The 12,656-nt window shown below is 44.2% G+C and overlaps 1 protein-coding gene across 2 annotated transcripts in view; it reads left to right on the top strand.

The window, feature by feature from the left end:
* Positions 1-3,956, top strand: part of KDM5A (lysine demethylase 5A) — a 47,905-nt gene extending 43,949 nt beyond the window's left edge. For both annotated transcript variants that reach the window (XM_062491883.1, XM_062491882.1), the window contains exon 28: positions 881-3,956. In XM_062491883.1, the coding sequence (XP_062347867.1) occupies positions 881-1,093 (213 nt within the window). In that variant the 3' untranslated portion in view covers positions 1,094-3,956. The remainder of the gene's footprint in view (positions 1-880) is intronic.
* Positions 3,957-12,656: the final 8,700 nt, after the last annotated feature.

Raw genomic sequence — 12,656 nt, 5'->3', positions numbered from 1 at the left:
GACAGGTGAATGCCATACTTGTCAAAAAATGGTGGATACAGGAAGGTAATGACTGAAGCTGTAGCAGTTGATGTCCATTACTAATCACTTGGGAAAATTCCTTCAGGAGTAGTTGGCTACTAAAGTAAAATCTGTGTGATGATAATGTTTCTTCATTTTATATAGGTTGCCACTACTGTTGCTTTTCTGATACATTTTTACCTTCCCCTGTAAGTGGAAAGCAGAACTACAGGAGTAACATTTTTTATCTCTATCAATGGATGCCATTAAAATGGAGAATCTGTTTCTTACCCTGCAAATCTGCGTGTCTGCCCACTGTCTTCAATTAACATGCACTTTTATTCAAGGAATTACAGAAATCAAATAATTAATCTTTTTTTCCTTCCTACATTCTAACTAATTTTTATCTTTTTCAAATTGTTCTACAGCAAGTTCAGCTCAAAGTTTGTGTTGAGCTTAAATGTTCTGACATATAGGACTTAGATTTATAAAAGAGGCTGTTTGATAATGCAGTCTGAGAGGGTGTGTTTGGAGACTTATCTATGCTGAAGTAACCATCCCTGAGCATTTCGGATGTGTTTTAGCACACCTCCTTTCATCTGAGGAGAGCTGAGTCATCTTCCTTAGGAACAGTAGAGTTTTTTTGTATTGTTGCCGTGCAAAAATGCAAGAGGGAAAAGTTTTGTTGGAAGAGTTAGTTTTTATTAAACTGAAGTAGCTTGTTTAAACAAGTTCTGTAGGGGCATTAATTTTTGCCCCAGAGCTTTTATGTTCTTGATGGCTCAGGTAGGTTTAACAGAAGGTATTTTCTTCATAAAAACTGTGCCTGTCTTTCCTTGTAACAGGTTCTGTGTTGCTGATTTGATGTGCTTTCTTGCAGGTGGACTGGGTGCAGTGTGATGGGGGCTGCGATGAGTGGTTCCATCAGGTATGTGTCGGGGTCTCCCCAGAGATGGCTGAGAATGAGGATTACATCTGTATAAACTGTGCAAAGAAACCCCTGCAGGGACCCAGCAGCCCTGCCCACGCCCCACCTCCTCCCTTCTTGTTGAGCTACAAACTACCAATGGAAGATCTCAAGGAGACAAGTTAGCAACTGCTTGATGCCCAGAACTTGTTGGGAAATGGACCACTGGAACCCTTCAGAACGAGAGGGCTTGAAGCTAATGTAGCCCCTGAGCTTCTCTTCCAAGGATGTACAGATGTGCAGTGGAGTTGGTCCGTTCTCACAGCTGGCTTCCTTCCTGCAGCGGGAATGTCAAGGCACAGTGGCACCGACTCATCTATGCAGACACCGCCTGATGAGGAGCTCCAGCCAGTGTTTTCTGACTTGAGTGTTTCCATCTTTCAGTGTGGCTGTTGCTCTCAAGGACTGAGCAAACTTGAGGCTATTAGATTAGGCACTTGAGGGTGTTAGAAGTACATGTTGGCAGTGGAGCTGGCCTGGAACTGGTGGGCATAGGCAGGAGCTCTTAGAGTTGCAAATTACCCTAAGGAGGTGACCATCAGAGGTTATCTTTCACCTCTCCATGCCAACCCAGTGTAGAGCAGTGTCTTGGGAGAATGAAATTGCCTCCATATCCAGGCAGCTAACACTACGCTATAAGGGTGGGAGCAAGTGGATGAATTTCTTTTAATTTCTCTTTGTAGCTAAAGGGCAGAGGAGATCAATCTCAGAAATCAGCAAAGGTTCTGTTTACCAAAAAAGAAACCCAACTCTACTCCACTAGGCAAATTTTTATTTTCTCAGTGGGTAACAACCGATCTTCCTGTCCTGAGGAGGACCAGAAAGCATTGATAATGTTTAGCTAGACCAGAACTTGGGAAGAGCAGAGTGCTTCTCTTTCCATAGGGATGCTCTCTCCTGTTCTAGGCTTTGCTAAGAGTTCTGCAGTCCTGCACATTCAAGTTGTGTGGCACAGGATGGAGCTGGCAAGGAGGTACAGCACCCAGGGCACAGCTTCTGAGATCTGTACCCAGGGATGGGAAGGAAAGAAGACAGCCCACTTACCTCAGAGGTTATACTGACATGTGCTTCTGTGAAAAGTTTCACTTACAACTCTTTCCAGTATCACCAGGCTATGGGCATGGCGTCATGTGATACCAGCAAGCAGTCTGCAGATACTGCTCACAGTGCAAACCCCTCCCTGCTGGCTTTGCTGGATGTGTACCAGTGTACAATCAGCAACAGTTCTTGTTTGAAGTTGCCCCTGGCTTTGCCAGAGGAACAGAGGGCTTGGGGTCATCCTGGGTGACAGTTGTTTTAGTAAATCCATTTTTAAAGAAGGACTTGTTTTTACTTTTTTCTAAATGTCTCAGACTACTGACTTGTTCTATAAATAGATTATTTTTCTTTGATTTTTTTATACTTACCACTGTTAAACAGCAGCACAGACAGAGGTTCACAAAGCAAAAACCTGCCCGTGGGCTTGGGTTTTTTTATTCCATTCCTTCCTTGTAGTACAAGGAATTAGCAGTTACCTTCCCCATTCTAGCTTGACCAGCTGCCTGTGTTTAAATAGGTAAATACATTTCATGTGCTACCTTTGTGTTTGGGTTTGTTCCTATTAGTGGGGCATCTGGGCCTTAATGACTCCAGTGGATGCTGACCTTGTGTATGTGAATGTCTGAAGTTCAGCCCCTGGGCTGTCTTGTCCCCCTCTCCACTCGCTCCCTATTGTGTTTCCATTCTTCTGCAGTTCTAGGAGTGTTGTAAGTAGTGTCCAGTCTTACTAGGAGCTGGATTGGGATTTAAAGAAATATTGACAAAAACAAAAGTGTGCTGTCTTGACTGTTCTGTGTCCCTTCTCTTGTTCTCTAATATTTGGAAGTTTATTATCTGGCAGAATTATCCATCCAAAAAACAAGTCAGCTCAGGTAGACGGAGCTTTGTTTTCTTCTATGTGTGCCTGCTACCTGGGAAGAGAAAAATGTGCAAAAGAAAAAGAAATAGGATGGAGGGCAGAAGATCCAGTCTTGGGAGCTTTGAGTGCAAATTGGACACAGACTTCTAATTCCTGCTCCTTAAAGACTTAATGTGTTAAAAGCAAAAGCAAGCTGTGGTTAAGCATGTGGCTGAACGGGCACCCTAGCAAATTTAAGAGTATTATTTGTTTACTTATTTATGAAGGAGTCTATGCTTTGGCTAGACATACCCTCTTTTTGCCTCCAATTTTTTTTTTTTCTTCTCAATGTACACTTAGTTTTGGTAAACTGATTTAAACAGTTGTTACTTTTCCTTCAAGCTTTAACTGATGGTACTACATAAATGTTTCCTTATATGGAGTGGATAAACTATCTGTCACAGATGTTTAATCGTTCCAGAAGTAGACTAGTACAAGGTTCTTAAAGAGTCCCAGTGTTCTGTATTCTTTCCTGACTCCTAGAATTTGTTACACACCAGGGAAAATATGGTTAGCATCTCCTGTTAGCTACTGAGCATATCCTCGTAACCATTCCTGCATTCTCTGTTGCAATGAAGTCGTTGTATGTCATTGCCATCAACTGGAAAAGAGACCTTGGAGTAAACCCTCATTGCATGTTCCTGTTTCTCCGCATAGAAGGTGTGGTGGAGAGTGTTGACAGTAGCATGAGTTACAGCAAGATGGAAACAAACAGCACTACAGTATAACCGTGGTCATTCTGCTTGTAACAAGCGCAGGAAAGAGCAAACAACAGAAAGAAACGTGTAAATCATATGCAAAAGTCACCTTTTTAGTAGCTGTTTTTCATGTAGCCACATAGAGAGCCTCAGTTCCACTGTTGGAAGGAGGTTGCCACACTTTCTTTCGGTCACAGATGTCTCGTCTGCTTTTGGATAAGGTGTTCATAAACTGAAGACCATTATTAGCTTTACATCTTATTGTTTTAAGCTTGTTTTTTTTAAGAGCGTAATTCCTATCAAAGGATTGCTGATAGTATGAACTTATGAATAAATGTTAACTTTTGGAAAAACCTGTAGTTAGTGGTTGAAAAACCCAAAGCTACAGCTGTGGTATTGTCTCCAGATCCTAGGGGTTTGAATTTTTGTAAAAGAATATGCAGAGAAGCCAGCTAAAGCCAAGATGAAATTGTTCTTACGGGTCTGCTACAACTGTGGGAAAACTCTCACACTTTGGGAACAAAATCTCAGTACACAAAAAATACTAGCTCATGTATCTAGAAAGGTACATGTCTTAATGCTGTAGTCTATAAAGGCTACTTGCTGCTGCTGGTGTTACTTCTTTTTGTGTGTCTGCCACAAAAGGTCAAAGAAATTACCTGAGCTGTTGTGAGGAGCTGAAAATGGCCAGGGCTTGAGATGTATAGCTTGTACAAACTGTGTTTCAGGTTTTTCTTGTAAAAAACAGGACCCAGAATTTGGCTGCTTTGCTTGCAGAGAGATAAATGTCACTACTGACCTTCAGTACCATTGCCTTCAGGATTTAGGCTTTTGACAGACGCTGTCACTGAATGCTTGTGCAGCCTGGACCATTGATATTGAAGACTTAAGAGGTAATATTGTTGATATGGGAATTGTCTGAAGGGATTGGAACACAGTCACACAGCATAAGGTAACAGGCAGTTATCTGTTATATCAGCCACACCATGAAACTTGCATTGGTCTTTCCAGTTTTTAGAGCTGTAGATTAATGTGGGTTGGGAGGTACTTCTGGGAGTCGTCTGGGTCAACCTCCTGAGCAGAGCAGTGCCAACTTTAAAAGTAGGTGAAATTTTTCAGGGCCGTGTCCAATAAAATTCTGAGTATTTCCAGGGATGAGCATTCAATGACTTCTCTGATTTCCCATTTGGTTTTGTAGCATCTTCAGTGCAAAATTCACTTGCTGTTGCCAGAGTCTGGCTCCATATTTTCTCTAATCATCCGTCAGGTAGTTGGAGACTGCAGGTCCTGCAGCCTTGGTTTCCAAGCTGAACAAGCCCAGCTCAGCCTCCCTTGAGCCGTGGTGTGAGCTGCAGCCTTCTGACAGTCTTTGGTGGTCCTTGTTGCAGGTTGGTCAACGTACTGAGGAGCCCAAAACTGGATGTGTTACTCTAGGTACAGCTTAAAAATGCTGATTGCAGGGGGGAAATAACTTCTTTTAACCTGCTGCTCATACTTTTGCTGTGCAGCCTCCTATGAGGCTGGCCTGTATAGCTGCAAATACTGCTGACTCCTTTTCATTCTGGCTACTGTTAGCCCCAGGTCTTCTGGTTTATAATTTCTCAGATGCAGGACTTAAACTTTCCATCAGCACATCACTTCAGCCAGGAAAAATCCAAATGAATGGGAGTTCATTCCTCCTGTGTTTTGGGCTCTGCTGCTCCTGTCCTCTGCCAGCATTGTTTGACGTCATCTGAGTGTGCTCTATGCCAATACCTGGGTGGGTAAGACAAAACACCTGAGGTACTGCACTTGCAGCTGTCCATCTCCAAGATTTCAAATTGGTGACTGCTGAAGCCAACCCCGTTTTTCACTGCCATTGTGGGTTATCCATCTAGTCCCTAAGTGTGCTTTTCCTCTAAGTCAGGGTAAACACTCACTGCTCTCCCGTTGTCCATAGAGTTCATCACAGAAGGCAACCAGATTGGGCTAAGATTGCAGTGGTGACTGTTACCAGTTACCTTATCCCTCATGGGCATGGATGTTGGTTTGAGGAGGATTGATTCCATCTTTCTCATTGAATGGGCTTGATGTACAAAGGGCTCATCACAGTCTACCAAGAAAGTTGATATTCCTGTTTTTCCTGGGGTTCAGATGTTTTCTTAGGGGTGGAAACTTTCTTCTTAGCAGTCCTGAAATAATTTAAAATTGTTTTAAGAATTTGAGTGCTGTGGTCTGCTAAAGGCAAGATTTGAGGCTTGCTCCAGTTAGATGCAAAGGAAGAGCAGGGAACTCCTTGCACATCCTCTCCAGCTGTGGTCACTAAGAATGTGTTTGGTAAGCCTGCCTGAACCAAACAGGATCTCTACTTGGAGCACCAAGGCAGCGGGGAGATGCAATAAATCCAGCCCTTGCCGGCATTCTAGCCGCGCTGGCTTTGGGAGGGTGATAAATGTGTGGGGCAGCTGGAAACTGCACAGCAAGACATGGAGAGCATTGAGCTTTGTAATGGGATGGCTCGGCGCAAGTGAGTGTTAAATTGTAAGTAAAGGAAATGGAAGTAACAAGGATTTATTGAAAAAAAGTATTTGTAAGGAGCTGTGCTCTGCATGACTTTGGAACAAAAGCTCTGCTGCTCTGAATAGTTTTAATCCGGGGCGGGGCATTGTGTCTTAATTGGAGGCTTTTCAGAGGTCAGTTTTTGGCAATCTGTGTCACCCCCCCACACCCCACCAAAATGGCATTTAAAGTCAAGTGCCAGAGGGAGCTGCTGTTGGTGTTTATATCCGAGGAGAACAGCCACCTCTGCACACAGATCCTGGGGTGATGGTGTCTCTGGCCACCTGGCATCTGCTTTTAATGGGTGGGTGATAGGACAGCTGAACGGAGGGCTGCGTTCTCTTGCGGATTGGTGCGAGCCGTGCTCAGCTCGTCCCCCAAGCCATAGGCGTGGCTGTGGCTCCCCAGCGAAAGGAGGCGTTTGCTGCTGCAGTGCTGTGACAGTAGCAGCGGAGCCCACGCAAGTCCATGCTACGAATATGAGAAACAGCTCAGGTTTTAGTGGGATGCAAACACATTGTTCACTTCTGTTAGCTAGTGATCTAACTTTTCACTTCATACAGCTGGAAATTGAGTTAATCTAGACATTGTCAGTGTATTACATAGCGCTACATTCCATTATTTCCTTTCCCGACAGTCTCTTAGGCAGGAGAGAGATGCTTTAGCTTTGGCTAGAAACATTGCTGTGAGAGACAATGGCTGCTGAGAACATCTGGTGGAGGAGCGGAATTATCCCTGCCTGCTGCTGAAGGACCAGCCCCAGGTGAGAGTGTGGTGCTGCTGCTCTCACCTCCTGCCAGAAGGGGAAGCTCCACGGCTGTAATCCATTACCAGGTTTGTATCCTACTGGTAGGGTTAGAACACAGCCCGGTTTCTCACTTCCTGGGCCTTACCATCTACCATGGCACTGGTTTCCTCTGGCTTCTGCTACAAATAATCTTGGAATGATCAGACTCTGTGATTTAGGGCACTTAGAGAATACACAAAGCTGAACAAATAAATAATGGAAGAGTACACAGCCACAGTGAAGGTGTTCATAACTTGCAGGATTTTTTTTTTTCTTGCTGAGCAATGTGATTTTAGGAAGCTGATGGATTCCTATTTGAAGCAGAAAGTGGGCTTGACTCTTGTGTAACTCCTGTTTACGGAGTGTGCAGAGAGTGCTGCTGGACTAGCAACACCTGAGATTTCTGCAAAAAGGAGCTCGCTTTGCTTTGCTCTAAGCAGCAGCTGTTCCATGTCCCTGTTTCTCAGCTCTGGTGATCTCAGAGAAACATGATTTTCTTGTGCTTTTTGCTTTCTTCCCCCAGGGCCTTTCCATTACACCTTGGGCAGTCCCTGTTCTCAGGGAAGTGAGGCCAAAGGAAATGAGGACCAACTCCCTTTGCAGACTTCTGGTTTGCTCCTCCCAAAATGCTTTTCCTTTGCAGCAGAGGACGTCTTGCCTCCCACCCTCTAAGGGCTGCCTGGCTCCTTCCACAGAAGCTGTGTGAATGCTGACTGTCCATTAGCATCACTAGGGCCAGATTTGGGCAGCAGTAAAACAGCTGTTTCCTGGTTTGCTCATGTGAATCCATGGGTTCTGTTCTAGCACTAGGGTGTATGCAGTTCAAACCTTGTATGAATGTGGGAACAAAATGTAGGAACATTTCAAGGTAAATAAGAATATCAAAGATCACTCTCCTTTTTCCTCCAGATCCCAGTTATGGTGAACACCAAAATTAAAAGTTCCACTGGCTCCATGTTTTCAATTAGTTCTTCAATCTGAACACATCACTATGTCCTTTTTTTTTTTTTTTTCTTCCTTCTGTGATCACCATGAAAGCTTTGTATTTAGGCTGTGACAGACTTCACGAAACCACATTCCCAGCACTTGTCAGACAACTGGCAAGCAGTGCCTGACCCTCTGCATTAGCTTGCGGGGATCAGGAATGAAGTGTCCTTGTCAAAAAGAACTGTGATGCTGTGAGCTTCTCTGGCTGAAGGGAAGTAATTAATGTTCATGGTGGAAATACCTTGTGTTCGGGTGTATTGCTACATGTGAGTTCTTGATCTAGTCAGCCTTCTGAGCATCACTGTTTGAATTCATGGTGGCTAAAGGGTGACATGGCTTGGAATTTGATAGTCAAATATGGCAAAGAGTGAAGCTTATGAGGAGCAGCAGCTGCCCTTTCGTTCCCTCTAAAGGGCTCTCCAGCCACCTTCTCCTTTCGGTGTGTGTGTAGTGAGTCAACCTGACCAGACCAAATCCACATGCCTCTGCGGAACCCTCTGTGCCTCATGCCTGGGCACCCCTTCCCTGCTCCACTGCCACTCCTCCTCTTGGCTGGAAGGGTTAGTTTTCTGCAGGCATTAGCTGCATCTATTTTGAAGCTGAACATTTTAATTTCTGGCACTTATCATTAGAAAAATAAGATTGCCTTAAGTTATCCAAACTGACAAATTACTTCCTTTTTTTTTTTTGTGTTGTTGTTTGAGGAAAAATGAATGAGCCTGAAAGGGATTTGGTGCCAGCATGTTGCAACTGACTACTAGAATAGGAATGACCTGTAGACAGGGGATCAACCATGGTGTGAAGGCTTGTGATTCTTGCTTCAGACAGAAATCCACCCATCTGGGAAGCTGACTGAAGGCTCTAGGTCTTGCTCATGTTAGGTCTCAGAGCCCCACCAGGCACAGAGCCCGTGCAGCGGATGAGTGCTGGGAGTGTGGCTCCTTTTCTCTGTCTGCAGGGACCTCGGCAAGGCAGCCAAGAGCAGGTTAGAGAAGAAACCTGGCAGCACAAGTCCCTCTGCTTCCTCATGCACTGCCTTGGGCTGCTGCTGACCAGAGGAGCAAAACAAGAGACAAACTCCTGCTGCTGCTGAGCAGTGACCAGGAGTTGGTGGCTCTCACTCGTTCCTTGTGCTCAGACGAGGGTTGCCTATAATGTTTGTAAGAAAGAACACCTTCTGGGAGTGCAAGGATTTTTTAAAAATCTGCTGTAATTCTGATTTTTCAAAGCAGGAAAAACAAAACTCATGTTTTATTTATTTTTGACTGTTTTTTTTTTTAAATCCCCAGTTTTAATTTCGTCAACTTTTGCATAGAAAACTTCTTCTGTGAGAAACTTCTGAAGACCTCTCCCTGTCAACCAATGATTAGCTGATTATTGGATCCCTCTGTGAATGGAAACTGTGTTCTTAATAGTTACCAGCCCAGTAATTGTGAATGAAAAAGTCCCAGAATGGAAACTTTGTGCTCTGAGTAGTTACCATCCTGAATTAAGTATCTTTTTTTTTCCCTTTACTTTTTAGATTGTTTTAAATAAGTATGAACAGATGCTCTGAGATAACTGTCCAAATTTTGCTTGTTTAAAAGCAGATTATGGGTTTTCTGTCAGGAATCAGTTGATTACAGCCCTGTTTAACCTCTGAGACAAGTTTTTCCTTTTTCCTGCCAGAACATCCCCCTTGCAGGCAGACAGGGTGCAGGGACATGCAAATCCCAGCCCTATTAATGGTTTTGACGTCATTCTCTCGGCAGGCAGGCACTTTCAGACTTATGTCTTCAACTTAAAAAAGTAGGATGTGCAGAGCATAAGGAAAGGCCATCAATGGTCCCAATATACAGCTCCCTTTCTATCCCTCAGTTTACACTGTACCTAATCAATCTGCTCATCCTATGCCTTTCACTTCTGGGCCACTTAAGCAGCACTGCTGGAATTGTGATTTCCTTTGGTATATGGTTCTTGATATGAAAATATCCTCCAGTTGTTTCCTTGGCTGCAACAACAAACTGGTGAGTTTTAATTTCTTAATGCCACTATCAACTTTCACATCAGGAGGCCCGTGACTAGATTTTGGGAGAGCAGTGACTTCTGCCCTTTCCCTAAAATGTGTTCAGGCTCTATTCCTACTGTTACTCTGCAAGGGTTTGTTCAGGTTGCTGGTAAAGGGGCAATAGGAAAGAGGCCTGAGAATTGGTTGTACCTCATGGAGTTCGGGGCAAAGTAGAAGGAGATTTTAAAAAAATTGAAGTCTTCAGGCTCAGGAGTTTTTGCTTGCTACTCAGCTTCTGCTTATATTATATTGTGTTTTATTATTTTATAGATATGTACATAGGTATTTATACAAACCTGGGCACAGAAGTGAGGCCTCTGCTGCTCTGCAGACATTTAGTGAGGACAGGGTTCTTCCAGCCTCAGGATTCTGGTTCTTCAAGCCATTATTTGGAAGCAGTTATTCACTAGGGAGGCTGTCTAATGAAGTTGTTTGAAAGGCTGCGGCAGGATCTTCTGTCATGCAGGAACTTCAGGCTGTGTTTTTTTGCTTCTGCTACTGCATTTTCAAAATGTACATGCCTTTCTGGGACAGAGCTTAGTGGCTCAAGCAGGAGTCAATCCTTTGTGCTTACTTTGGCTTCTTTCTCTGCTGAGCAGTCTCTGGGTTTCTGTAATGTGCCAGCCAGTGGCAGCCTCTATTTATCCCCTTTCTGTGCATAGTTGTGACAATTTTGCTCGCTGCAACCATGGCTGCTTTAAGCTGAATAGCATTTTCAGGATGAACAGGCCAGTAGCAGGGTGGTTATCAGACAGAGGAAATGCACTGTATTTCCTCTGGCCTTTGGTTCCCAGATACTATAATGGCAAATTGTGTTCCTGGGAGCTGGGAGGTGGCTCACAAGATTGCATTGCTTCAACACACGTGAAGGCAGTTTGTCCTGAGTTACAGAGGAGGAGAGGGGGAGGTGGACCTGGGGGGCACACTTTGCTCTCAGCAAAGGCCAGATATGGCTGATGGCTTTTCGTGTTGGGAATGAGAAGCAGCAACAGTTGTGCCCAGGCCACTCTTCTGGAAAGACTTTTGGTGGTTTGGGGCACAATTCATTTTAAAGTAGCTGCTACTTGCGCAGCAGAAAGAGGTCATGCTTGTTGCCCTGTAAACATTTCCCTCTCTTCTCTTCCCCTCCTCATTCCTCTAAGTAGGTGCCTTTTGAAACCCTCCTCTTTTTAGGTTTGAACTACCTCTCTAGGTAGCTGGAGGCAGCTTGATGCTTTGGAGGAAAGAAATCCAACACTTGCTCCCTGCTTAGCTGGACATAAATGTGAAGCAAGACCTGATCTGGGAGTAGGTTCTGTGGTTCCTACCAGAGCATGAAGCATCAGCATTCCTGGGGTGGGCTGGGGCTAGTTTTTAAACACATCTGTCCCAGACAAAGTCAAAGGACCATCTTATCTCCAGAGGCTTTTGTTCCACATTTGCTTTCTTTGGGCTGTAAACACTTCCCTGGTAGCACAGCCACAGCTGCTGGTGGAAGACTGGAATTGAGCTGAAGGCAGAAATCTTGGCAAATGTTCCAAGGTAAAGATAGGTGCAAAATGCAATGTGAATCAATAGCCTTTAGGATTTTCCAGCTCTTTTCCTGGCTGAGGTGTGAGGCACTCTGACAGTGGTCCCCCTGGTCCAGAGCTCATGCTCTTCTCCAAAATGGGTGTTGGGGAGAAGTGTCTAAGCCAGCTATGGCCCAGCTTCGCAGTGCATGGCAGCCTGCCTGGATCTGGAGACTGCTGCAGGAGCTGCTCTGGAGGCATTGCTCCAGCATGGACTGTCCCAATAAACGGTGGGTGACAGCCTGGGATGGGGCTGGGAGGAGTGTGGCTGGTGCCATCACCAGCCCTGTGCTCAGAGGAGGTTACTGAATAGGCATCCTCTCATTTCACACAGTTTTCAGGGGAGGCCACCCACAAAGTACCCCAGTTGTGCCTTCCTGGAGGTTGGTGTGAGAGTGATGCTTGTGGGACAGGTGCCAGCATCAGTGCTGCCACTTGCCAGCACCTGTGGCACTGGAAGGTGCTCTGCAGCTACCTAGGGGGGTTCAGCTTGCATGATTCCAGGTGGCACACACTGCTATGAAAGCTCTTCCCTGGTGTTCTCCTTATTAATATAAATATACGTGTGTGTATCTCTCCAGAAATTTTTAAATGGTGTTATCTTGGTAGATCTCTGGATGAAGTTGTTTTCCTGTTACTACAGCATGCATATTACCTAGGTTTATTACTTTTAAATATTTTTTTAAAGGTCCACGTTTTTCCATTTCTTTCTTTCTTGCAAACGTGTTTGGTAAAGCTTTGGTTCTGGCTGTGCCTATTCTTCCCCTTGCCTTAGATACAGTTGCACTCAAAATCTTAGACGCAGATTTCATCCTTTGCATTTCTCCCTTTAGATTTTTCATTGCCTCTAATGGGTCGATTAAAGTCCCTCTCAATTTCTTTGCCTTCTAACATTTCAAAAATATGTATTTGAAAGTATATTTTAATTTCTGTAGTCTTAACTGATCCTTTGTGGCATTGATGGTTCTTTTATCTTTACATTTTCTGTAGAAAGATTAAAAAAAAAATCAGTCTTTCGAGTAACATCTCTCAGAACCATATGGCCTTTTTTTTTTTTTTTTTAGCTCACTCCAGACTATGTGTAAAGTGATGCTTTACTTTAAACATGCTTTGCTCAGGATTTTTCCAGCTTGCTTTTGCACTTGT

Source organism: Cinclus cinclus, chromosome 4, assembly GCF_963662255.1.
Source record: "Cinclus cinclus chromosome 4, bCinCin1.1, whole genome shotgun sequence".
In the NCBI taxonomy this organism is placed as follows: Eukaryota; Metazoa; Chordata; class Aves; order Passeriformes; family Cinclidae; genus Cinclus; species Cinclus cinclus.
The sequence above is the reverse complement of the archived record's forward strand: the minus strand, read 5'-3'. Positions and strand labels throughout refer to the sequence as shown.